The sequence below is a fragment of the Astatotilapia calliptera genome, chromosome 7 (assembly GCF_964374335.1).
Source record: "Astatotilapia calliptera chromosome 7, fAstCal68.1, whole genome shotgun sequence".
In the NCBI taxonomy this organism is placed as follows: Eukaryota; Metazoa; Chordata; class Actinopteri; order Cichliformes; family Cichlidae; genus Astatotilapia; species Astatotilapia calliptera.
In genome coordinates, this window is record NC_137428.1 from 68417075 (window position 1) to 68443327 (window position 26253).

Here is a 26253-nt window from a genome sequence, read left to right on the forward strand (position 1 = left end):
GCTTCCCCTCTAGCTGTAGGTAATACAATCCACTGTGTTACTATAATGTCAGTCAAAGAGAAAAGAAACATACTGGACTTTATTAATGGACCAAAGAGGGAATCTTATGCTTTACAGCTCAACGCGGTGAGTTTATGGAAGATTTCATCAAGCAGATGTACCTGATATCAGAGTGAATTTGACTAAAATAACTGAAAAAGAAAGAAAAAAAAATGATCTCGGCAGATTTAACTGACAAAAACGCGATCATTATTTTCCCTTTTCAAAGTACCGGTACACAAATGATCGTTGTAGGACTGAAGACTTGAGCTCTCCCAGCTCTGCTCCGTCTGGCTGAAGCGGGTCCTCGTCTCGTCGGCAGCGGTGCAGGGCCACCCTGGTGTTGTGAAATAGCCGGGTTATAAGAGGTGTGTGTCATCGGCCTGATTCACAACACCAGCTGCGGCACACACACCTGAGAGGCAGATCTTCGGGTGACGGAGCTCTTAAAAACACGCACGAGCATTTTCCTGAGAGACTGCACCGCCCAATACAGTCTAACGCGGCCCTGACGACGTAAGCAGGAAAAACATAAGGAGGCGATAAAACAACAAATGCAAAGGCGAGACAAAAAGACGCTCGAGCACAACAGCGTGGGCCTCCTGTACCGTTCAGCTCAGCTGTGTTTGTGACCACGAGTGATTCCGACCCGTCTGCACAGTTATGTGGAGCAGCAGAGACAGAATGAGCCTCCATCTGTGTTCTCTCAGGCCAGACTGAAGGACACAGAATGTGGGCCACAAACAGAGGAGATGGAGGGCCAGTTTTTCTAGCAAACCTCAAGCGATGTCTGGTTGTGCTGCTGAATGTTCAACAGGGGCTCCAGGAGGGGCTCGGTCTGAGTTCAGGTAGCTTATAAAGGCAGGAGTGGTTAAGATGCTGTTCTAAATGCTGGCCGGAGCGCGGCCGGGCGATTACGGTGCGCCCTTACAAAAGATTTGAAGGAACTTTGCATACAAACGTATCACAAAGTTAAACAACGTCCACATTTTTAGTCAAAGATTAGTTTTTGGTTTCTTTACTAATAAAATAGTTTAAGACTACCTCCTTTGAAAATACGCACAAGGAACGAGCATCACGAGGACGCACTCGTTCTGCAGCGTGCGGTAAAATGTTTTGTTCCACTGATTTCCCCTCTGATGGAAACAGAAATATCCCCCCCCCCAAGTCCGATAGCTGAGCTTGAGCCAACCAACCATCTGCCAGGGGACAGGACGCTCCACAGCCTGTGGAAACGGCACGGCTATGGCCTGCGACACTCGGGACTGCGTAAGGCTGAGAGGAACGGTCTTGTTTCGTTTCCCAGGGAGACGATTCAATTAGATTTCACCTGATTTATTCCCTCAGGGGGGACATGGAGCATTTCGAGTCTGTTGGGTAAAAAACAAAAGTGTTTGCACCTTCTGTTTTAGACGAGTTCACTCTCAGGATGTGTTCTCCAGTATTTCCTTTGTGCGAGTTAATATAGGTGCGTGATGACTAATGTGCTCAAGCCTGCGTGTAACGGCTCCCGTATTAAACACATATATCATAATATTGTCACAACTTTGACAGTAGCACTGAAATAAAATGAAGCCAAATGAGGAAAAAAAGGAAGAAAATGTAACGAAACATAAAATGTTTCAAAATAAAAAAGACGAACGAAAAGCAAACTTTTTATTCTAAATCATCACAGATACAAATATGAAACAAAACAATGGAAATAACAAAAACAGACTGACAGGATTTCAGATGAGCAAAAAAACCAACGTATGGCTCAACATGGCGATGAACGCCGCCGCTTTTACACAACAAGATGGCAGGTGAGCGTGTGAATGAGCCGGTCTTCCCAGAGGTTTCTGCTCATCGTGTGTGTGTGTGCGCGTCTCAGTTCATCAGTAACTCCATCTGCACCAGTCTCGCGTTGGTGTCCCCGGCCATGTTATAGGGAATCATGCCAGCGAAGGTGATCAAGGCTCTGGCCTGACCGCGCAGTTGCTGTTCAGAGAAGAGATGGCGTGTTAACATAACGCATCAGTGAGACAGAATATTTAACAACCAGCGAGCTGGGCATAGACTAGCCGGCTCGACACAACCTAAAATCCTTCTGTAGACACCAGCTGCAGTCAGCAAGCTTCTGGGTCACCAGGCTTTCTATGTCTGATGTAAGTAGAAGTGAAAAGGTAGAATCCAGAGGAGCGACGGAGACGTACTGACAAGGGACGAACGAGAAACTCTGCCAAAAATGTCACATGAATATATTCAGTTTGCCACTAAATGTGCTCGTATCAGCTCAAATATTTAAAGTAAACGGATCTTTGTATAAAAACAGAATGCGTTAGGTTCAGATCTACCTATAAACACACGTCTTTAGTGCTGTGCTCATTCCCTCACCGTGTCTCTGTCCTCCATGGTCCTCTGTGGCCGTCCCGGTGTGCCGGCTGGCGCCCCCTTCAGGCGTTTGTACTGCGTGTAGAGGATGTTCATGGTGGCCAACAGCACCTCGGACAGGTTGTGACGCACCTGGAGGAACAAAACGACATTTAAATAAAGAGAAAGCAGAGAAGTGGAGCCCATATAAAGACTGAGTATCGGTTTTGTGTCTGGTGTCCAGAACCGAGTCGACACCTCATCGCTGAAGTTCCTGAAAGCCGCCACTCTCTCCTCCACGCTGTCCTGACTGAGCGGAAGAAGCTTTAAGCGCTCCATCACCTGACAGAGAGAGGCAGCGTTAATGTGACGAGGCCGCGTGCGTCTCCCTTCATGTCTGTTTGTTCATTTTCAGAGTTGCACTCACATCATACGCTCTGTCGACGTGCCCCGCGTGGTACTCGTCGAAGAACGTCATCAGGTCTAAGAGCAGGTAGAAGGTACTATCGACCGACTTGTCTCCTGCTACGCCCTGAGAGCGATACCTGCAGAGGGAAAAGAAAAGGTTACGGAGGTGCGTGTGTAGATTTTGACCAGCGCACGGCGTGTCCGTGTCCTTACCTCTCGGCGATGGCCACGGCGGTGTTTTTTAGCCTCTCCTTGTTGGACTGAGGCGCGCTGACCTGGGCGATGACGGGACTCAGGAGCCGATTCATCAGCTCCAGCACCTTGTCTGAGTTCTACGCAGAGACACACGTAAAGTGAACGAATCCCAAAGCGACAGCTCTGCAGAGATACTGCGCAGTGCACGGTCTGCTCACCTTGGCCAGCTCGTACAGTTTGACCGCCTCCTCAAACAGACCTTTGTTCTCGGCCTCCAAAGCCACTTTACTGATGATAGCTCTGGTGTCCCCAGCAAACTTATCTATGACTCCGGGCTAGACAGGAGAGGATGGGAGACGGGCGTGAGGCTGAGAGAGGTGCAGTCCTGACAGTAACAATGTGCCTTCTGTTCTATTGTGTTACTCAAACAAAATAAAACCCGTCCTTAAAGTCTGACTGTCCATCAAAATAAGTCGATGCATATTTTTAAGTAAGCCGTTAATACAGAAGCTGCACATCTAACGATGCGCCGTGACGCATTTAACATTGTCAGTCGTGAGTGGGACGACCCGTGACAGCAGAACCGAGTGCTGCTGAACGGGGCGTGTTGAGACATGCGGGACTCGTGCCAAAGGACCCCCCCAGGGACAGGGAAGAGAAATTCAAAGCAAGACGAGGAAGACATGGGTAGACAGTAGGTGAGGGAGGCAGGTTATAGAAATAACCATCGACCAGATGACAGTGAGCCGAGACATCGGAGACGTGTCCATCGTCCTACCTTCCTACTGCCGTCCTTCTCCAATCTGCCCAAAAGCATGTCGAACTAAAAGAGGACAAAGTACAAATCACCACATGACAATAAATACATGAATGCAACATCGTCAAAGTTCACATGTAAACTTGTTTTCCAGGAGAGATCAGTTATTAAAACCAGACAGAGCAACACATTGTTCTGAATCTAAAATTCACTCCATGCTCCTCACACCTGTTTTTATTACAAACATTTGTCAAACGTTGCTTTAACATATACCTATTTTTCATATTCTTTAAGTATTTTTTAAACACATGAGCTGTTTCAGAGCCAATCGTATTTAACGAGGACAACACCGGGAATCATGCAGGTCTCATCTGCCCTGCGGGAAGCACAGTGAACCAGCTCTGCTCTTCTAAGATGTTCAACATCAGCTCATCTGTCACCAGCGCAAAGCTTCTGTGCTAACGTTCGACCACAGAGTAAGACGGGCCGCCCACCTCTCGACTCTCAATGACAAGTTCGCTGACACAGCGCATGAACATGTTCTCGCCCTGGTTGTCTTTTTCATTGCTGCAAAAAAGAAGAAACATGAATTTAAACTTGGAGCTGTACAACATATCGTGTGTGTGGTGCAGGGCGAGAAATGTGTTTACCGCAGGAAGTAGAAATACTGCAGCGCTTCTCGTGGATCCGTGGACTCAAACTTGCGAGTGTAGAGCATGAGCAGGCGGATAAAATTGAGCCGACGCACCATGGGAGGGTCACCGGGCTCCTGGCTCACTGCGGGGACGATGTGATCAGTGAGATCGACAGGAAATAGAATATGCATGTGCATTACCCTACAAAATAAAGGTGATACTCACGTAGCTGAGCGCTTTGACCGGTGGACTTCAGCAGCAGCCGTAGCTCATACAGGACCAACGCCACGTGCACGGCGTGACTCCTGAGTCGCTCGACTCGAAACAGGAAAGCCACCGCCGCCTCAAACTGAGCCGTCAGGAACAACACCTGGAAATACAGGAAGGGCTGCTGGCTCGCAGAAAAATGGGACTCGCCTGCAGAGAAGAGGCGGAATAAAGACGGCAGGTGGGAAAATCAAGTGTCTGTGACCAAAACCTGCAAACAAGTTCAGGAGGAAACGGGTCGCGCTGCTCACATCCACATGAACATAGTAAACGAGCGTTTCCGATCACTCTGCGGAGATGGATGGAAGTCACCTGTGTGGGTGTTTCACCGTCTCAGACAGAAACTCTGCGCTTCACAGAGCTGTGCACATGGCCACGTCCGGCTTTTTTAAACATGGGAGGAGAAATTTAAAGACGTTTTTTGAGTGCAGGTACTTAGTCATCAAGTTTACTTTTTAATTATAATTCCTAATCCTCTTGTTGGCTGAAAGTTTGAGGAGGAGAGCAGGGTGGACCATGTCAGCCATTTTACAGCCTTATCGCAGACTCCCAGCGTTTTAGTTCAAAACGGGAGAGCGAGGGAGAGAGGAGGCGAGAGGGGGGGGAGATGAAGGGAATAAAAAGGACAAAGGGGGAGAGATAGGAGTGTGGGTGTGAGAGGGGGGAGAGGGGGAGGGCGCTGCAAACAAGAAAAGAGAAAGAAGAAATGCACAGCAAAGAATGTGAAAGGACAAAAATCAGTGGGACGGCGATAATAGAGGACGGGGCTGCAGGAAAGCAGACGAGCCCGGCACCGGCAGCGTGTGAGAGAAATGAAGACGGGTTTTGGGCTTCGTGTCCTGCTGTGAAGCAAGATGGAGGACAACGAGGAACGCTGTGCCAGACAACCGAGGGAGGCGAGCGGCAGCGAGAGAGAAAGCAGAACGAGGCTCCGGGCTGTGCTTCCCACCGAGCAGCGAGGGCGGGAAAATGGGAGATGGACAGAGAGAGGGAGAGTAAGAGAGAGCTCCGAGTCTTATCTGAACAGAGCAGGATCAGCCTGCAGAAGGCAACACCCAAGGGAGAAAGCTGTGCTTTTCTCCGTCTGTGGGAGGGAAGGCCTCCTTGCGCCCTTGCACTTGTGTCCCGGACATGTTGAAGTCTTACTTTAAATCGATTCTGGATGAAGAATCAAAGCGTGTCTGCTGGTGCCTGTTCACAGGCGTGAGCAGCTGACCCACAGCTCTCTTTAAGGCTGCTCTCAGCTTTCTGGTGTGCAGCTCCGTGCTCAACACCACGCATGCCCCAAAAAGTGCCCCGAGTCTCTCGCTGTAATATTAATTATGGTGAGACATAAACTCGGCCCAGTTTGTTTCGGGCACTCTTAACGGCGTTTGACCCATTTTCATCTCCCTGCTTTAAGCTGAGGAGCTTTGCTGACGGTGTTTGATGAAGCCTGTGGAGATGTGGTGGTAGGTGTTGGTTAATTTGATGCAGGTAGCTGTAGCGCTTCCAAAGCAGGAAAGTCTCATCATCATGAGCACAAAGATGAACGACTGCTGCTATTTCCACATTTCCAGGTTACAGAAAAGAAATCAATTCACAAACAGACTCGTGAACTTTTGTTCCTGCCGACTATGACGAAGCTCTGAGTCACACTTGGCTCGTCGTCCATGGCAACAGCTGCTGAGGCTTATGGGGAGGGTAGTACTTCGAGCTGTTGGTACAGCAAAGAGAAGCGAGAATATTCATGTGCAGGAAACAGTTGAAATATTCATCGAGCGATTAGTTACACAGGAAAATGAATCACTTCTCTTTAACGATCACCGATGTTACTGATGAAAACTTCACATGTTTAGCATTTAACATCTATATGATGTTTTAAAGATTGTGAATCTGACATCATGTAAGAACACAACGAGACGCTGACAACAATAATCACCTGATGAAGCAAATCCTGAAGCGTGCTGTGATTTGTCACCAGCACACACACATTACAGGTTGTGCACCTCGACTCTGTGCACAGAGGTGCTCGCACCATCGCTAATACGTCTGTTTGAACATTTTAACGGCTTAAACCAAACCAGCACTCAAGGAAACTCATTTTGATGTAGTTAAAAAGGTTTTAACGGACTCAAATTTAACTTAAGATTTTGTTTCTCAGACGACTCGCTCCTTACGAGGGACCGGTCGTCCGTGTGCACGCCGTCACCCTGCGTTCTACGTGTCCGCACAAACATGGATGCAGTCTCACAACAGCACGAGAGGCAAAGAGCAAACAGTAACCCAAATAAAATCTGCATCCCGGGAGGTGCAAACAGCTCGGCCGTGCAAGCCTGTGCTTGTTCCTCTGTGCTCGGGCAAAGAGATAATGGAAAAAGAGGAAGGTGGAGAGGCAATGTGATGCACCGCAATTCTCAGGAAACTCAAGTTCATATATTTGTAGTTATTTCGAGAGCTGAAGGAGAATTTCAGTCCCCTACCATAGTCTTCCAGCAGCTGTTTCTGTAGCTGTGGCAGGGTGAGTCTGTCCTGAGGAGAGCTGCTGCCGTCATCATCGAAACACACCTGGTTCAGCTGTGGGGACACAACGCGACGCACATTACGCAAGGGAGCAGCACAGCCCCGAGATATCAAACTGGGACGATGATCTCTAACCGACCAGGATCAGGAAATCGTGCCTTTAACCCAAAAACAGCAAACCAGGGGAACGGTACCTTAAGCCAGAGGTAGTCCTCAGTCTTGTCTGCTATCTCGCCGTGGTTGTCATTGATGTCGCATTTCCCAATCATGCAGTAGACAGCTCTCTTGTATGGATCGGCACAGTTTCTCAGCACTCTGCGGTAGTGCAAGCGAAGCTTGTTCTCTGAAGTCGGGGAAAGTCTAAAGAGGAAAACCAGATAAAACGGGAAGCGCGATAAGACCGGTTTGACCTTCAGGACTTCTCTGTGTGCAGAGGATGAGAATGAGCTGAGCAGAGCTCACCGTCTGTCAGGACTCTTCATGTACTCCTGAAACCAGGTCTTGAAATCTCCCAGCTGATGTTGCATTCTGTTCACCACCTGCATGGCTGCATGCAGGTCGCCACAGCGCAGGCAGTAGTAGATCACAGCCCACACCGGGTGGCCTTCTATCTCGCCGTCCTGTTGTGCAAATTGAACAGAGTGGTCGTATTATTTATTTATTTTGCAGCCACTGCTTAATTCTTCAGACGGTCGGAGCTTCGCACTGCAGATGTGACCTGTCAGCCAAACAGACTCATCAAGAATCAGTGAAGCAACGGTGGGAAATTAAACCGTTTGCACCTACCAGTCGCTGGCTTTTAGAGCACAGGTGTGCATGACCAACTGCATGAATGCCAAAGAAAAGATAAACTCTTAAATATAAATGACATTTCTGATCAGCCCATCAGATTATTCTGATTAGGTACTCATGCACCAAGCCTGGGTCACCCTGCACAGACAGTATTACTGCAACAGTGAGGAAAGCAAATGAGTGTGGTAAAGGTTATTCAGGTAACGACTGGAGTGGAAATAATAAAAATGCAATCCAATGCAATTTTTAAAAAAGTGATGAGGCCTGTAGGAAAGTTAAATAAAGCTGCGTGTTGCAGGCTTTCTTTATTAGCCAAACATTTAAACAGTGTATACACGTGTGGTACCTGCATGCCAGGCAGAGGCCCTGGTAGCTTGATGTTGAGGAAGCTGCGCACTAGTTGGTATGTTCCAGGCACCCCTCCTAGTTGGGCCTGATGGAGGTTCCCAAAGACAGTCACCATGGTGTAGTTTTTATAACTGGGAAAGACAGAATTCATATTTATGGTTCATCCATCCATCCATCCATTCACTTCCGCTTATCCTTCTCAGGGTCGCGGGGGGCGCTGGAGCCTATCCCAGCTGTCATAGGGCGAGAGGCGGGGTACACCCTGGACAGGTCGCCAGTCTGTCGCAGGGCTAACACACAATATTTATGGTTCATTCTAGCTTAATTTCAGCAAACTGTAGATCCATGCATGTATCCACAAAAACAGGACCGGCTACCTGTTCTCAAGGAAAGCAAGTGCCTGGCGCACAAAGGCCATTTGCATTTCAACACTAGTGCGACTCTTCAGAGTGTCTTTGGCTGGAACCAACAACACGTCTGTCATCTGCTTCACCATCAGCCACAACTCTGACACGTTCTGGAGGAACGAGAGAGAAAGAAAGGTGCGTTCATACCGAGTAATCTGTTACATCTGTCAGTAACAAGTAACTTCAGGCTGATACATCAGTGAGAGATCAGCGTTCCTACCTTGTCGTCCAGGCTTTCTGCTACTGAAGCACATAAATCTCCCAGATTAGGCTGAATGTGACCGTTCACTATCTTCTCATTGAAAATGTAGATCTGACGGAGAACAAAACGGAGGCAGGTCCACAAACTGTTAAATGCTCGTTTTATAAGGAAATGTCAAAACTTTCATATAAACTTAGCCTCCGGTTAAAAATGAACCTTTTTTTACGACCACCGAGTGAAATGGTTCACAATAAAAAACAGCACGAAAAGTATCAAAATGTTGACGAGGTCGTCAAAGAGGATCACGAAAATCAGACAAACGACGCCGCACGCAATGTGTCGACACATGGTCGAAGTAATAAAATGTGGTGCAGCGAGTGGAAGCGACAGAAGGTCATCCTGGATGATGCTGGGTGGAGCGCTGGGGCGGGGACACGCGCCCCCTCTGCAGAACAATTAATCCATATGTTTGATCTGCAGCTTCCAGGCTTTGCTGTAACCCCGTTTCAACCAAACCATCGGCCGACAGCTTCATGTTTAACAGAACACAGCTAGAGATGATTATTATTATTATTGCTACCAAGCTCTGCGGCGCTGTTTGTATTAAAACACACTCTGCTGATGTCCTCCTTTTCCCCTTCATTAGATCCCAGTATGTAATCAATACACGTTTCTTCTTCTTCTATGCATTTATTACATAAGAAAAAGCAATAAATAACAGGCATTATTAGGCATTAGCACAACACATTTTAGTGCCACTAAAAATGTATTTCCCTTATAGTAACATTTGCATTCAGATTTTGCAGCGTTAACCTGATATAAAAATGCTTCAGTAACAATAACCTGCTGTGCAAAATGCCACAATATGAATGCACTGAAAGGTAATTTGCATAAAACAGGAATGTTGATGTGCTGTGTGCATTTACCTGAAATTTTCACACCAAAATAATTAGACTATCGGGGACCCACCTGGCGTCCGTAGGCCACCTCCACGCTGTCCAGCGCACTTCTTCCTGGAGCGGTCACCTCACTCACAAAGCTGGGCTGTAATGGACCGCAGGTCAGGTGGTAAGCAAAGACAGAAGTAGATCAGTCGCGTGCTGCTGAAACGTTTGTGTCTAAACAGGAGAACTTTTGCTGCTCATTACTTTGCATGTTGAGAGTCTGAGACAGGAGGACGTCCTGTCCCGACTGATTACTGCCCGCCTGCTCGACACACGCTGGGACACAATCCCACACAATAAGATCAAAGTCTTGTTTTTGTTTCTTGCTCAGGGTGATGATAAAAATAGTGTTTCTGAGTCTGAGATGAAAACGCTAGCTTGTTTGTTTTAGTTGAGCAGGTAGACAGGTAGTGTGTGGCGTCACAGCCCTGACATGCTCTTTGAAGCAGACATATTCAGTCCAAGAAGTTTAACTGTGTTACAAAAATGATGCTATCTGTAAGACCTAATGAAGCGGGAACGATGCAGCACTTGACAGTTCTGATCTCCACACAGCAATGTTTCCTTCATACTCAAACGAGGTCACGATTGATAAATCCACCGTGTTGTTGACACACCTGCACGTTAACTGAGACACAACCTCTGAATTTATTGTTCATAACTACAAATGACAGATTCATGAACGCATTAAAAATGACACAAACATGGACCGACTTGCTGCTGCAAAATTCATTTACAATGTGCAGGTGCCACCATGAGCACCTATACGGCTCCCTGTCCCGTACCTCCACGTCTTGACTGAAGTCCAGAGCGTCTTCTCCTGCTCCCAGCAGCGTGTGCAGCACTCTCTGCTTCACCTGCTCCCACTGAACCAGCATCGACTCCCGATGGTACTCTTCAGCCAGCAGGAACGTCTGAACAAACGGCGATGGGAAGCAAGCCTCCAGTCATATTCGAGCGTGCAGAAAAACACAGTTCACTGGGGTCAAGCTGTGTTACAGATGCTAAACAGGGGATTGTCCTTAACATGGTCATCTCTGCCCCAAGCACCAGCTACTCAAACCCTCCCGTTTGTGAGTGGTAGCAAATCACAAATAAGTTGGCTTAAAGTCAAGATGACCTTAAAGTTGAAGGAGCTAAAACAATGCATTTGCCAGGCAGGATGAGTGGAGGGGTCTGCACTGAGCTCCATCATCCAAAAAATAAGAAGCGCTAGAAACGAGCAAAATAATTTGTCCTTGTAGTACAAGTACGTTAATCCACATCCACGAGGTAAGATGAACATCGCACACACTAAACTGGATTTAACAGCAGACCCCTGTGAAGACGAGTCCACCAGGACTCGGTGGCGTCTATTTTAACCCTCCACAGAGACTTCAAAGTGAGATAATGGGAACTCGAGATAATTGAATCTCCAGCTTAGGGAGATGCAAATCTAGACTAAAGCCACCATTTACTGGGTTAACTTGGTCAAAGCTTTAAACAATTTAAAAACGGCATTAAGTCTAAAAAGATATTAAAATTGTATTTAAATCGTAAGTATAAACGTTCCTGGTCAGCGACACATCGCAGTAATTTAACAATTTAAAAAAGCAGTTTCATGTTATACATGTATTACGTTCTGTTATCGGGGCTTTTTCCTGCCCAAATACCTTTTTGGTTTTAGAAGCACACAGCATGCAGCAGCTCCAGTGGTTACTGTAACATGCCTGCCTGCCCTGCTTTTCATGTTGATGTCAAAACTAAAGCTACGAGATAAAAATCTGCAGGAACATCTAACACCCACGTTCTTTTTAATCTTCAGTGCATTTGTTTTTCCCCACCCTTGCACATAAGTCCCTTTCCTCTCTCGGGGAGCGGAGACAGATAATGGGAACGGCAGCTAATTAAACGAGGGGCCTATTAGCTCTGCACATCAGGGAAGCCATTTCAGAACCATTCCCCAAAGGTTCACACCAGAAGGACTTTTAGATCACAGCGAGCAGAAATGACTAAAAATGTCGTTTTTAAGTGTTCGGTATTGTGATGTGCTGATGCTACGAGACAGTGAAACGAATGCTTTTGTAAACCTCGGTATATGACAAACAAACACACACTGTCTGTGACTGTTGGGACTAATTATGTCATCTTCTTTTTTAATCATCTAAAGAATAAAAAGTATAATCGCACTCGGACGTGCGCCCTGCAGGCCTGCGTTACTCTAACAGTGCCTGTGAACTAGTTTCCTACACTGCAGGACTAAAGACTGCGAGGCCACGAGACTCTGGACAGATACCGACCCTGCGGCGAGACTCCTCGATGGCGGACAGGAGGGCGTTGTCCCTCTCGTTCTTCAGGAAGCCCTGCAGACACACAGACAGATGTGGGGAGAAGAGGAGTCACGGTGATGAACACACTGTGCATCATGTTCCTGTTGGCTTTGGCTTACATTAACACGTTTGTCAATGCAAAGGTGCACTTCTATCATGTGCAGGTAAGTACTGCCGCTAACCTTGAGTTATTCTGCTTTTTTAGGTTTATATAACTGCAAGTCGTGCAGCCCTGCCATAATAGCTTCTTAGACTGGAGGAAGGTTGTTCCCTTTGTCAGATAACAGAATAATCATTTACTGGTGACATTGTCTGACTTTAAATCTGAAGCAAGCAGGATAATTCAGCCTCAAACCCCCAAAAGCAAGCAGTTGATCAGAGACAGCTAGTTTCCAAAGCCAAGGACGGTTTATTCAGCTCTTAAGAAGCTGAATTCGCTCCTGTCCTCTCATGTGCGTCTATGTCCAAATGCTTAGCTCAGTCCAATTTCTACCTCTTCCTTTTACAAGCTCACACACACATCACCTCTGCCTGACGCTAAATGGGCAATTTGCATGAACACCTTTCTGAAGAACTGTCAATAACAAAATACCATCAAGTAACTCACAACTAAGGTACAGCAGGCTTACCACAGGTTACCGATCCGAACTGGATCAGTCAAAGAAAGTGATTATTGGATTTTACGTGCTGATTTTTGCTGACCACTCTGTGGGTGAGCCTTTTTACCAGTGAGAATAAAAACAGACACATAAAATGTTCAGAAGGTTTATTATAAAGAAAAAATGAGCCCTATATAATCGTATAGTTGTACTTCCTGTAATACTGCAGCCTTCTTGGACACGCACACAGAACTTTATCTCTTTTGGCTTTTTCACGGTGTGGCGTTGGTTCTGCGATGAGCCCACCGACAGTTTAGCAGACTGACGTCTACGTGCTGCTGCCGTTTACCGTCACCAGGGGGCAGTGTCCCACGCAACCCGCGCAGACACGAGAGAAGTTATAACAGAAAGAGCAGAGAAATGTTCGCTGCTCTTTTCATGCCGATGTTTGAAAATATTTTCTTTACGCTTTTTCACACTTCTCCCGTTTATGTACGACCTCACTTTTCAACCAATCACAGTTGAACCTGTGTGTGATTTGCGGCCTGTCCGCAAAGCATGTCTGCGTGGGTTGTAGCACAGGCAAACACCTACACGCACCAACAGAACGTGCTACTATAAATCCATGTAGGTGCACTCTTAGATAAAGCAAGAAATTTGAAAACATTGAAATATTCATTTTCACTATTTAGCTCCGTAGATTTATGACAGTATTTCAACTCTGTTGGCTCTTTGGGTCTAAACATTAGGAAAATGTCTTTTCAAGAGTAAGTTACAGCTTAGCTATGCATGATGAAAATGTGCAGAATGCTAAATTTGACTATGAATAGCACAACCTGCCACCACAGACATGTCAGTAACTGATTATCAGTATTTGTATTTCTCCATGTTAATCATTTCTGGGCTTGCAAACACTAAACATCTGACACTACATGTGGAGCAGTATTGATATCTTTTGGGTTTTATTTCGCTTCAGTCTGTCAAACAACATCTTTATAACTAGCATATTTTCCATCTTGGAAACAGCTGAAACTACTTATATTGTGACATCTTCAAAGCTGCAGAAGAAGAGTTCCCGTCACAAAAGATGATGTCAAGATCCAAAAAAAGTCTATGCAGAGGTCGGTCAGAAAATAGGACAGAAACGTTTCCTGCTGCAGTCGCTGCAGGTGTTTGAGTTTACGTGGAAAATAACCAGTGGCTAATCTGGTTTTGTGCTACAGTTGACTTTTAGAGACGTTGTCGTGTTAAACCGTAATGGATCGCGTCTCCTCTAAAACGGGTCAGTACCGCGTCACTGAGTTTAAGCCACAGCATTCATTCAGGTCAGTGTAAAGTGACAGAGAAAGACATCATTTACTTCCTCATATTACTGTGTGAAAATCTAATTATCTATGACAGATTATCCACTGCAAATTAAAGACTTGAAAAACTGGTGTTTGCACGGCTGACAGCCAAGTTAAAGGTAAACTTAGTGAACTTACATGCAACACCATTACTCTGGTAATTAAGAAAGAAAAGAAGCGACTCCAACGTAGCCCGTTTATAGCAGCAGCTCATCCCTGCTACCCTTAGCTTCCCTTTCCTGCTCTGTCCCTCTCTCGTTTTTTCCCCGTCTCACTTTCCCAGGAGAGGCTGACAATAGGTCTATATTTAACCACTCAAACCAAAGAAGAGCTCAGGTCAACACTCGCAGGAGAGCTGCACTGGAAAAATGAAGAGAACAGAATGAAACGTTCACAGATCAGAGGCTGATTGCGATGACTCCAAGTGTTCTTGTAAATTGGAGAAAAGGCGATGAGACTGACGATCCTTACAGAAACAGGCAGGGGGCGGGGCTTAAAGCATCTAAAACTACGGCGGTACATTGGGCACCGAGGGGGAACTGCCTCGTCATTTTTCCTTCAGCAGGTGGCAAACATTTGTGACTGATGTCATTATCAGTGCTGCCAACCACTGGCCTATACATTACTTTTTGTGCCAAGTGTAAATTGATGAGTTAGCCAAAAGCTGAGGCCAACAATCCCATTTATCTGACATGCAAATGATTTCTGTCTTTTTGGCTTTGGTTGATAAATCACTAAATCAAATATGAATATTACAGCAGTTAGATATCTGATAAAAAGGACTGCTGGTAGCTGGATACACTGTTTCCCTCTTCACCACAGGGGGTGGCCAGTTTCACGTAACTGCTCCTTAAAATGTTTGAAGCTTCATCGCAGGCAGGCACAGCATCGCTGTCGCATATAACCTCCTTATAATTTTGATCAGCACTACACAGTCCGAAGATCTGGCACGTTGTTCAGGCCCAGACACCGGCGTTTCGCGCTGACTAATCGCTGCCAATGTTTTAATTCCTCCTCGTATTTGTTCCCAAACTGTAAAAATAACCATGAAATAGAGAAACGCATTTAAAAAAGCAACGCTGAAGCGTTTAGAAGTAAGAAAGATGAAAAAACACATTTTAATAAATGTGCTTATCACACTCGATGATGCACTGAGCACTGGGGTATCGGCGTATCAAAGATGCACGTTTCTTTTGCCCCACCCCTGTATTGTGTATCCTCAGAGATCTGCAACCTGCTGTGAACACCCACAGCCTGCTGGCCAGACAGCCCAGAAGCTTCTACAGGAAGAGGAGCACTGCCACCGAAAATTATTTGATCATGGTTGATAAATCAGGAAATACTGATGGGGGTGGGAAGAAAGGTAAAGGCGAGGACAAGTCGGCCTTCAAATATAAATACAAATGATCCAAGTTCCATTCTTTGTCTCCAAATTCATCGACAGTATGGAGATAATGTGAAAGCTCGGTGCACATTTGACTCTAAAAATATTATTTTCTATACGCCAAAATGAAACATGACTAAATTTTAGCATACAGTATAAATGTGATATTTAAAAAGGTTTCTCTTCAAACTTGTACGCATGCTAAATCTCTGTGCTGGCATACAGGCCCCCGTCTCCACTGCTAATGACAGTCACGCCATCTACGCATAAAGGTAATCTTATTTTATACTCATTCAAATCAGAACATCTGAATTTTCACTCTTTTGAGCCAGCTTCATGCTTATGACACTATACGAAAAATATTAAGATACCGAGCCGACGCAGAAACGTGTGATTTCCAGGAATCTAGAGGTTACAGAAGGGCACGTTCAACGAGCTGACGGGGAAAAGCCTCACTGTGGAAGTCATTATGAACCAAAGCAAAAACATTTACCATGACAGAATGAACCGACCACTGCCTGAGTGTGTGTGTGTGTGTGTGTGTGTGTGTGTGTGTGTGTGTGTGTGTGTGTGTGTGTGTGTGTGAGAGAGAAACCCCACCCTTTCACTCTTTCACTTCCTGTGTGGTGAAATAGAAATAAAGAAAATGAATAACATACATTTATAACATGTAAGTATAAATGATCAGAGTGCCTCACATTCACAAATGACTCAATCATCTCCATCATCATGTATGTCCGCACACACTGTAGCACAGCAGAGAAGACATGACAAAAAGTAAGACGCACAAAGCACATACCCATCAGTGAGTACATGTATATGTGTGTGTATCCATGTATGTATATGCAATACTCACTCATGAGGAGAGCCTTTCTGCCTGTCTGGCAGACAGACGAGAGGGCAGGATGAGACAAGGAAAAGTAAAAAACTGGTTTTCAGTTCTTTGTCTGAGCCTAGGTACGTGGGCTCTGACAGCCCAGGACATTTGCATCGTCTCTTCGCCTCTCCATCCCACCGTGTCACTGTGCCAGGGCAGCAGCAGCGGCCGCCATGCTGGGGCGTGTTCCCTGTGCCCCGTCGAGCCGGCATGGCGGTCCGCTCGCAGCCTTTTCCCCGTTCAAAGCAGGCCAGTGACTCTGGTGCGTGAGCCGGAGAATCGAGTGAAAGTGCCACATCAAGACTCGCTGGAGGTTGTTTTATTGTCGGAGGGCTGTACCAACTGAGCGCTCAGACACAGGGGGAACCCGCGAGAAAGAACTATGGATTCATATAGAATATCAGTTCCTGCCATCACCTGACACCCCCCCAAACAGCCATTCTCCATCCTCTGTCTCTCTCTCCATCTCTCACTTCGTCCTAGCATCTCTGACGGCCCTCCCTCAGTCCCACTCATTTTCTTCTTTTTTTATCCATCTATGCATCCTTCTTTTCTTCCCTCCTTCTCTCCTCCCTCCTTCAGCTCAATGCAATTATAGTAATGGATTTTTTCCCCCTCGGTTGATGGCTTCCGACATCCTGTCTCGAAATGAGGCTAATCATGCTCTTAAGGGTCATGTTTAGTTAATGAAGGGTTTGGGAGGCACATGGGGAGAAAGGGGATGGGTTGGTGGGTGCGTGGGGGGTATTCCTATATGCAGTCTGTCTATTATAGTGCACACGTGCACACACAAACAGCTTCAGGCATGTTAATCCATGCACTTCCGGAAGTTTTGTGCACATAGTCTCTCTCTCACACACACACACGACTGGATTCATGTGTGCAGGCAAGCAGACAGGGATGCACGCAACCACGTGCAGACAAATCTATGCTACACATTCATTCATAAATACACGGTTCAGACACCGTATACAGCAGCGATCGATAGCGCCTGACACACAGGCATGCAATCTCAGCACACGAGGCTTGTGCACGAGAGACACACACATCGTGTGAAGCTATGTCAGGAGCGTTCGTGTATCTCAGCAGATGCTCTGGGCTTAGCCAACTGCGTCCGCTGAACGCATGCCATCACTGCTGAGGGATATGTGTGTGTTTAAGGGCTGGGGAGGGCAGAAGAACAGGAGAGGAAGAGAAAGGATGTAAATGGGAGAAGGATAAAAAGCAGAAAAATGTGAAAATATGCAATTTAAGAGAGAAAGGGAAAAAATGAAAGCAGAGAAGCACGTAGAAAGAGTGCGATGTACGAAAAAGGAGAAAGAGAGCATTGGCAGAGAAAGATGGAACAGTGAAAAGTGAGACAAGGACAGGGAGACGGAAAAATATTGAAGCCGGTCGCCATTTTTCTACCCGCTCTGCTCTCTGCCTTTCACTTCTACAGTTTCATTTTTCTGCTCTTTTCATGTGATCTCTTCTCTTTCTCTGCTTTGCTTTGATTTTGAATCCTTTCCTGTTAATCCTTTGTAAGCACTGATGGGAACACAGGAAACAAAAACATGTAAGCAGACTGCACTCTGATAAAGACCCTAAACATGAGATGTAAATATATTCACGTTTGGAACAGACTCAGCCTCATCTAACCAACCACATAATCTTACTAAATATGAAGTTGTCCATAGTATGTGCAATCTAAAAACATGCTAATTCCTGCTAGCAGCTCCGACGTCCACGAAGCCCAAAATCTAAGACGAGCTATACGGCCACAACCTATAGGAGCGCTTCAGCATATATACAGGCGCATCATTCACACACCACTGCCCTCTACATGCACGCGTGTGTGAGCCGCAGAGGCATGTACCAGCTCACTCATGCGCAAACACACACATTTACACACACACACTCATAAAAACACAGCACATTTTCCATTTCCTTTGTGTCCCGTCTATCCTGGAGAACTGCAGCCTCTACTGCCTCGCACCCCTTAAACCAAATTAAACCCAATCTGACGCACTGAGGTCGGGTTGGTTGAGGAGCGAGGATGCACAGATGGATGATGCACGAGGCACACGTTAGAGGTCCTCGGTTACATTTGGATACATTCTTTGATTTCAGGGTTGCCATGGGTGCACATGCATGTGTGAGTCAGCAACGGTAACGAGGAAAATGTAAAGCGTAGATTTAAATTGAAAGTTAAACTGATGATGAAAAGTTGGCTGATGAATAAAATCATTGACAGACTGCAGATGAAACACAACAATATGTGATTGTAAAAACGGAGACTCTGTCCATGTGCAGCGATAATATCTGGGGTGTTAGTTAAATATAGACAGGCTACATCCTTTGTGTGGTTATAGGAATGCATCTGTACGAACAATAACTTCTGCAAATAGTCTGCTGTGAGACTGTGACAAAGAAAAAGTCTAATATAAAGTGTATCGTGACAGGAAAGGAAGCAACAAGATCAAAGTTTTAGTAACAGTAAACTAAAGCTAAACTTCACTCCTAATTAATCAAAGCTAATTAAAAAATAACAAAAATGTGCACTGATTTCGGGGATGCTTCCATTTGAGTAACTCCATCACGTACAAACACAGGTGGTGCTGAAATGTGTGTTTGATCTTAAAGAAGAACATTTGGGTGTGAGATTGAACTGAGCAGCGCGAGAACGTGACAGAGGTCCTGAAAGTGGCGATGACAAACGCATATGTTAGCATTTACACACAAAAGGCTTGAGTCTCCAACGATGATGACTGAAGAGCGAACGCGGCCCTAAAGAAAGTGTTCTTGTCACTGTAACAGTGACGAGAAAACGTGTTGTAAGTACTGCAAATATAAACTACTACAGTCTTTCAGAGTTTTATTAAATATTTAATAAGAATACTCCTGTTACTGCACCAGCTGTGTAATTATAGAATAAACCATTTATTTCTTTTCAGTAGACATTATTTCCACCTTTCTTTCCAAAGTAACTAAGATTTGAGCGACTACATCAGTGCATTTGAGCGTAAATTGCAGGTCAAATGTAGAGTCTGTGTGTTAAGAATACTCTGGAAAGGCTGTTTGCTTTCAGCTGTTCAACAAAGTGCATCAAACAGCTTCTTGGTGATGCCTTCTTCATTATCATCGTCATCATGATCAAATAACCTCTCTGCTCCTTTGTGTATACTTGATGATATAAAGTGGCTGAGACTGCCATCAGTTAAATGGAGGGGGGAAAAAGCTGAGCTCAGTTTCTCTTTTCAATGGTTCAAATTTAAACTACATTTCTTCGTTGTTTCCTTATTCTGGCTGAAATTCTGCTTCATTTTTGGCACACTGTCATGGAGCCAAACACGCCCAGTTAAATGAGGTTCACAATTAGTCACAATTTGCAATTAAATTCAAACTGTGTGTATGTGACGTTATGATCTTCATTAAAAGAGAATTTCCCATGGGGGAGCAGACAGCTTTCTAAATGACTACTCACCTTGGTCTGCCTAGATTAGCTTAAACTGTTGTAAAGCAACTAAAAAGGCTAAAACATGAATCTTTTTGATGCTGCTAAAGACTAGATTTACCTTTAGTTTGGGGGACGGTAGAGTAGAGCATCACAACGTTACGATTTAAGACCAAAGTAAACAACTATTTTTGGCAAAGGCTCACTGCGCCACTAAACAGAGGCTTAATGGAGATGGTGAAGACTTTGTTTAAGCTCCATTATGCAGTTAGCCTGGCTGTCCAGAAATCATCCTATATTGTGCTTATAGATTACACATATATATGAAAGACTACTGTGTGCAGTCTATGCATCCAACAATCTGACATCTGGAGTCCAATCCTGACTCAACAAGCTGATCTACGGAGCCGATCTTTTCAATTCTCTGCTGTTCTGGGTTTACCTCACAATGCCTCAGCAGCAGAGCTCCAGAGGAGGAATACAGCTTATTAGTTTAACACTGGTATCAGATAACTACTTGGCATCAGCAGATACCCACAGCAGCATCAGTATCATATGAAAAACTGTACAGTGCACTCCATTAATTTTCCATTTTTGATCATAATTATTTATACTGAATATGCTCAGCGCAGGGCCCATTAGGTAAATGCCAATACAACACTACTATCTCAGCTGACTTTCCATTTATCTGACCAATTCCTGTAATGTGGCTGTTTAAACTGAGCAGCTGTTTGTCTGAAACAGCTGTGGAAAATTTCTCCTGAAATAAAACGTAATGCAATGTCATCTTCTAGACCCAGAAGAGCAATCGCAGGGAGGCAGAGTGCTCGTGTGTGTGTGTGTGTGTGTGTGTGTGTGTGTGCGTGCGCGCGTTCACCCTCACACTGCCAGAAGCTAAGTGCTTTTCCAGTCAGTGAGTGAAACCCACCCTGGCCAGGATACATCTGGCCGACCAATAAGAATAAAGAAGATTTCAATGAAACAGAGAAGAGGCTGGACTGCAACAGTGGAAGAGAAAAACCACAGAGATAAGAAAGGAGGGTGATAGAGTGGTGGCACATGTATGTGGAAACCTGATGGAGAGAACAGATACAGTGGAGAGAAATAAGTAACCAATACAGGAGGATTAAGCAGGGTGGGAATAAGGGACGGAGAGAGCACTCAGGGAGCAAAAAGTCTGGTACTCAACATTAAAAGAATACTGGGCAACTTTGATATTGCACTTTCAGACTTCTAACAGAACCTTTGTTTTACATTTAAACCTTCTGTCTCCAATACCGTCAAAACAGTTCAAGATTCACGTGTACCACAGGAGCAAATGCAGCTTTGAGCCTCCAGCCTAAAACAAAGGACAGAAGCGCACGATAAGCTCACTTTGTTCCACCTCCCTGCATCACAGTTTCTCCATAACTTGCATAATCTTCAGATCTAACCAACTTCTACTAGAGCAGCATGGCCTCTGGCAATCCATCAGACGTCTTCACGCTCAAACCTGCCAAACTACAAGACAGTTTCACACACACATAACACAACTACCTCCTCACGCCTGACTAAATGCGACAACATGCCAACCATGTATCCATCACAAATGCTATTAATTCTGTTCAGCTCTACAATCGTGTACACGCACTCAGTCACAGCACAACCTCCAGAGCCACATCTATACATTATGTGACATGCACTGCTTTTACATGGGTGAAAGCTTTTTTAATTCAGTGCAACTCCACAGATGTAGTTTAGTGTGACTGATGATACATGTCATCATATAGTAAAGTACAGTCTAATGAATGTGCAGAAAGAAAATATGATCAAAACTCAAAGTTAAAGAGAATAAACAGCACAATGTGACCTTGAAACCAATGAGATTTTCCATGAAAGTCATTTTTCTTGACTGTCCACAAAAACAGAGCCTGTGGGTCACACAGCAAACCCAATTTTCCACTGGAATAATTAACTCATTGGCTTTGTGTACTTATTTCTGTTATCTCTTAAATCTTTGTTCTGTTCAGCCTCCAGTTATAAATTTCAACATTTTCAGCCTTTAACTAACAAACTTCACACTTGCTCAGTTTTTATCAGGCTTATCTTGTCAGTGGGGACAAAATGCAGACTTATTATCTACAGTTAATTACTTTCAGACCTTAGCCACAAAACAAATTTAATCCTCACTTCTAAATGCAGTGAAATATGCACATGCTTATTAAAAGACTAGGTACTAGTTTCTTACCATCTGTCAATGGAATATTTCTTATTTCACTCCACAAAATACCTCTCAGTGCTCTCAGTAGTAAGCGAGTCTTCCTCTAGTGAACCAGTTCATTTAGGTTAAAAACACTGCATTAGCAGCTAGCTAGCAGCTAGTTTATGGTACCTGTATGTAGGGCTGCTCGATTATGGCAAAAATGATAATCACAACTATTTTCACTGAAATTGAGATCTCAATTATTTGACAATATTTATTTAACAATAACAATGTGTTGAATAATGACTTTAAAAAATAATATAAAACAGTGCAAATACTGATAACAGTGCAAATGTTTGCAGTATAAGAAATAAATGAAAAATGTAAACATCTGTGTTTAGTGAGCTTTGCAGTGTTGCTCTGTGGTGCAGCTACACTGTAGCAAAGTTTACACACTGTGTCTACTTGATCCACGTCTGACTGAACCCATAATGTTTCCACACCACTGAAGTTTTTTTTACCTCTTTTCAACCAACAGCAGTCACTCTCCTCTCCAAATAACTTCTGCTCAGCTTCCCTCGGGTCCTCTTAATCAGCGGTCCCCAACCCCCGGGCCTCGGACCGGTACCGGTGCGTGAGTCGTTTGGTACCGGGCCGCGAGAGTTGAGGCTCAGGTGTGAAATGTCTGTTTTTCAGGGTTTTTATCGGTTTTCAGCGTTATTTTGTTATCGTTTTTATTGTTTACTCGGTTTTCCTGGGTCTTTTCACGTGTGTTATTAATAAATCTTCTTTTTTTCGGTACCGGTACTAGTTTTATTTTGTTGTATTTATCCGCGACACCTTAAAGGCCGGTCCATGAAAATATTGTCGGGCATAAACCGGTCAGTGGCGCAAAAAAGGTTGGAGACCGCTGCTCTTAATTGTTGTGACACGTGTTCGAAATGCAGAGAGGTGCGCTCGATTTGCCACACGGAGCAGCGCGAGAGTAAAGCACGAGGGAGGGGCTAATAATCAGCTCAGTCATTTTTAATGATCGTTGAAAGCCCAGATCGTAATCGAGATTAAAATTCGATTAATTGAGCAGCCCTACCTGTATGTCCGTGTCTTTGACTGGCTCCAGGGGCTCAAACGTGGTGGCAGCGCTGAGACTTTCTAGTCTCTGAGAAATGTGGAAGATGTCTAAACCTCTGGAACCAAGGAGGATGGACCTGAGGTGAAACAGAAAGGTGATGAAGAACTGACTGACAAATAACTGTAGTTGCTCCACGTGACCACTAGAGGTCGCAGAACGCTTTACCACCGTTACAGAAACCACTGATGTGAACTGTTACGCATCAGATCAGGTGTCATCACATACATCACAGAGAGAATTTCAATCTAATATCAATGCAGTTTTAAAACTAATACATTAAATCCTTTAAATATCACTCAAGCTTATTGATTAAGGAATATCTTCTTTAAATCTTTAAAACCAAACATATAGTTTAGAAATGAGTGTGTCTATCATAGAGATTAATGGGAAACAAATGAAAAATGATTTTATACTTTACATTTTATTTACATGAGAATATATTGCAGTAGATTATACTAAATCTGTCTGTTATACTAAGTCTGTTATTGTGAAACGTGTATTATTATTAGTAGGATTCTTACCACTATATATAAAAAGGAACTCTTCCCAGGCTCTTTTTTTCATGTTGATCTTTAAAAATTAGACCTGATGCCTTGTGTGACTGTTTACCACCAATTTAGTTCCCTAATAGCCCGTCCCTTTCTTTACTGGTATTGGGATCTAATTACTTTATTTATACAACTTTGTACACATAGATAACCATTCATTTGTTATCAATTACCATTTTTGCCAGTAGCAGTAATATTATGATTAACAGTGGGACATTTTCTGCCTATCTGCACATACTGATGTTCATATTTCATACCGTTCTTGGTTGTATCTTGTTATTTTATAGTTCAGCTTTATTTTGTTGTTTGCTGGTTTACTCTGTGACTACTAAGTGTTTTTGTTTCCACTCTTATAGTACTGTGCAATAACAGAAACCACAAGAATTTCCCTCAGGAAAAATAATAAAGTTCTATCTTATATTTCTTACGCTTTTACGTCTGCAGCATCTTGGGAGGTGCGGGTCAGGGTGCGGGATCGAAGCCTCTCCCCCGCCTGCTGGATCTCCTGAAGGTTCCTTTCGACGTGAGGAAGTTCAGACACTGCTTCGGTCTCAGCAGCCAGCTGCTCTGCCTGCTGCAGGAGCTCCCCAAATCCCTCTGTATCCATGCTGCTATAGAGAAACAAATGAAGATATTTACATGTAACATCATCAGAGGTGAGATGACTAGTGTACAGTGGTTTGGGGAGCTATAATTTTAGGGTGCTCACATCCTTTTGGGGGGAAAAAGGTATAATTGGCCTGGACAATTTTGCATAAATATGTTGCTGTTATTTTAGAAACCTAATCAACATTGTACCTCACCGACTAAAGGTTTTGTATGTATTATTTGTTGTTCATTGTCAATCCTTAGAAGAAGGGACTGGGTTAAAATGTACTGCAATTCCTCAACTGCGTGGATGGAGATTTACACAAATTCAGAAGTAAACGTAAAGTGAGCACGTAAACGTTTCAGACGTAATATAGCTGAGAACTGCCACAACAACAACAAAACACGTTTAGGACTAGGCCTAGTCGATAACATACAAACTGTGAATAACATAAACACCCATGTATATAAGGACATACAGCTGTGAGCTTTCGGACAGTTGACAGCAACACCTGGAGCGCGCGCATGGAGCGCTGTGGTGTTAGCTTAGTTGCTATAAACTCGCTTTAGGAACAGCAACAAAAATGTACAGTTTCAAATGAAACTTAATTCCGGCTGCTGTGAAGTGGCGTGATGTGAATCACGATAAAAACATGTTTGAATTCATTTTATTTTATTGTAGTGCTGTCCTTTTGGCTAAGCTTCGTTAGCATGCTAACATGTAGCTACAAGTCAGAATGAATTACACTGTGCAACGTTAGCTAGCATGCTAAGCTGCTATTATTCTTACATATGCTCAGTGTTGCGTTAACTCAAAAAGTTCATTTTGATGACGCGGCTGGAAGCAACTACACTTCATACCTGTTGTGTGAGGTGGGAGAAAATACGGTCCTGTTTATACTCCACGCGTGAATGTATTTACAGTTATCTTCTGTTACTCCGTTTCTTCAGCACGCAAGTACATTATTTGCCCCGACCGGCACTTCTGGAGTCGATCGTGATTGGACAATCCCGCATCCCTCCCGGAAGTTCTTCTTCTTCTCTAGTTTCAAATATTAATGAAGCATATCGTCACCTACAGTCATAATTTATTATCATCATCATCATTATTATTATTATTATTGTTATTATACATACAACATCTCCCACCCCATGCAGCAGACTGTGACAGCACTGAGCAGCTCCTTCAGTGGGAGACTGCGGCACCCACGGTGTGGGACGGAGAGATTTCGCAGGTCTTTCCTCCCCACTGCTGTCAGACTCCATAATAAAGACTTTAACTGATCAAGCACACACATCCATACATATGCAATAATACTAAGTGCAATAATCCTTTCTGTCATCGTTGTATTTTTACTCAGTTGTATATAGTATTTGTATTTGTATTCTATTTTTATCTTATTGTATATTTATTTTATTGTATTCTACTGTATATAGTATTTTATTCTATTCTGTACAGTTGTGTACTGTATTTATTCTTATTGTATTCTAATTTTTGCCTCATAACTTTTGCACTGTCCACTTCCTGCTGTGACAAAACAAATTTCCCACGTGTGGGACTAATAAAGGTTATCTTATCTTATCTTAACACTAAGTAGTAGGATAACTCTTCTAAATATAGGCAGAAACGTGTACAGTATGAAAAGCTGTTCTCGCTTTTAGAAGTATTCTTTGTCAAAAGTTTCAGTATTAAAATGCTTGTTTTGTTACTGTAATGCTTACTTGGGGTGGCTGTGGCTCAGGAGGTAGAGCAGGTCACCTACTAATTTGGAAGGTTGCTTTAGCCTGTGTGAAAAATATCCTTGGGCAAGATACTAACCCCAAGCTGCTTGCATGAATGTGATAGAATTTGTGTAGGAGAAGCATAGAAAAAGAGTACATGAACAGTGTATGAATGGGTGAATGAGGCAATATGTGTAAAGTGCTATGAGTACTCAGTTAGAAAGGTGCTATATAAGAACCAGTCTATTCATATGGAGTTGAACTACCTCTATGTGGGCATAGAGG

General features: G+C 44.2%; 1 protein-coding gene across 3 annotated transcripts; it reads right to left on the minus strand.

Moving 5' to 3' along the window:
• Nucleotides 1-48: 48 nt before the first annotated feature.
• On the minus strand, nucleotides 49-25259 carry nup93 (nucleoporin 93). Of its 3 annotated transcripts, none has more exons than XM_026176754.2 (22): nucleotides 25108-25259; nucleotides 24087-24269; nucleotides 23069-23186; nucleotides 12125-12187; nucleotides 10631-10759; nucleotides 9871-9945; nucleotides 8920-9012; nucleotides 8670-8809; nucleotides 8291-8423; nucleotides 7615-7772; nucleotides 7347-7512; nucleotides 7113-7206; nucleotides 4609-4800; nucleotides 4399-4525; nucleotides 4243-4315; nucleotides 3770-3814; nucleotides 3210-3326; nucleotides 3010-3128; nucleotides 2816-2933; nucleotides 2647-2730; nucleotides 2413-2541; nucleotides 49-2016 (listed from the first exon to the last, which is right to left on the minus strand). In XM_026176754.2, exons 2-22 carry the CDS (start codon nucleotides 24263-24265, stop codon nucleotides 1906-1908), a joined length of 2463 nt encoding a protein of 820 aa, XP_026032539.1. In that variant the 5' UTR covers nucleotides 24266-24269; nucleotides 25108-25259; the 3' UTR covers nucleotides 49-1905. The 3 variants fall into 3 exon arrangements, with proteins under 3 accessions (XP_026032539.1, XP_026032540.1, XP_026032541.1); XM_026176755.2 differs by having other exon boundaries at nucleotides 24087-24266; nucleotides 25108-25253; XM_026176756.2 differs by lacking the exons at nucleotides 23069-23186; nucleotides 24087-24269; nucleotides 25108-25259 and adding an exon at nucleotides 16340-16650.
• Between the last annotated feature and the right edge of the window lie 994 nt (nucleotides 25260-26253).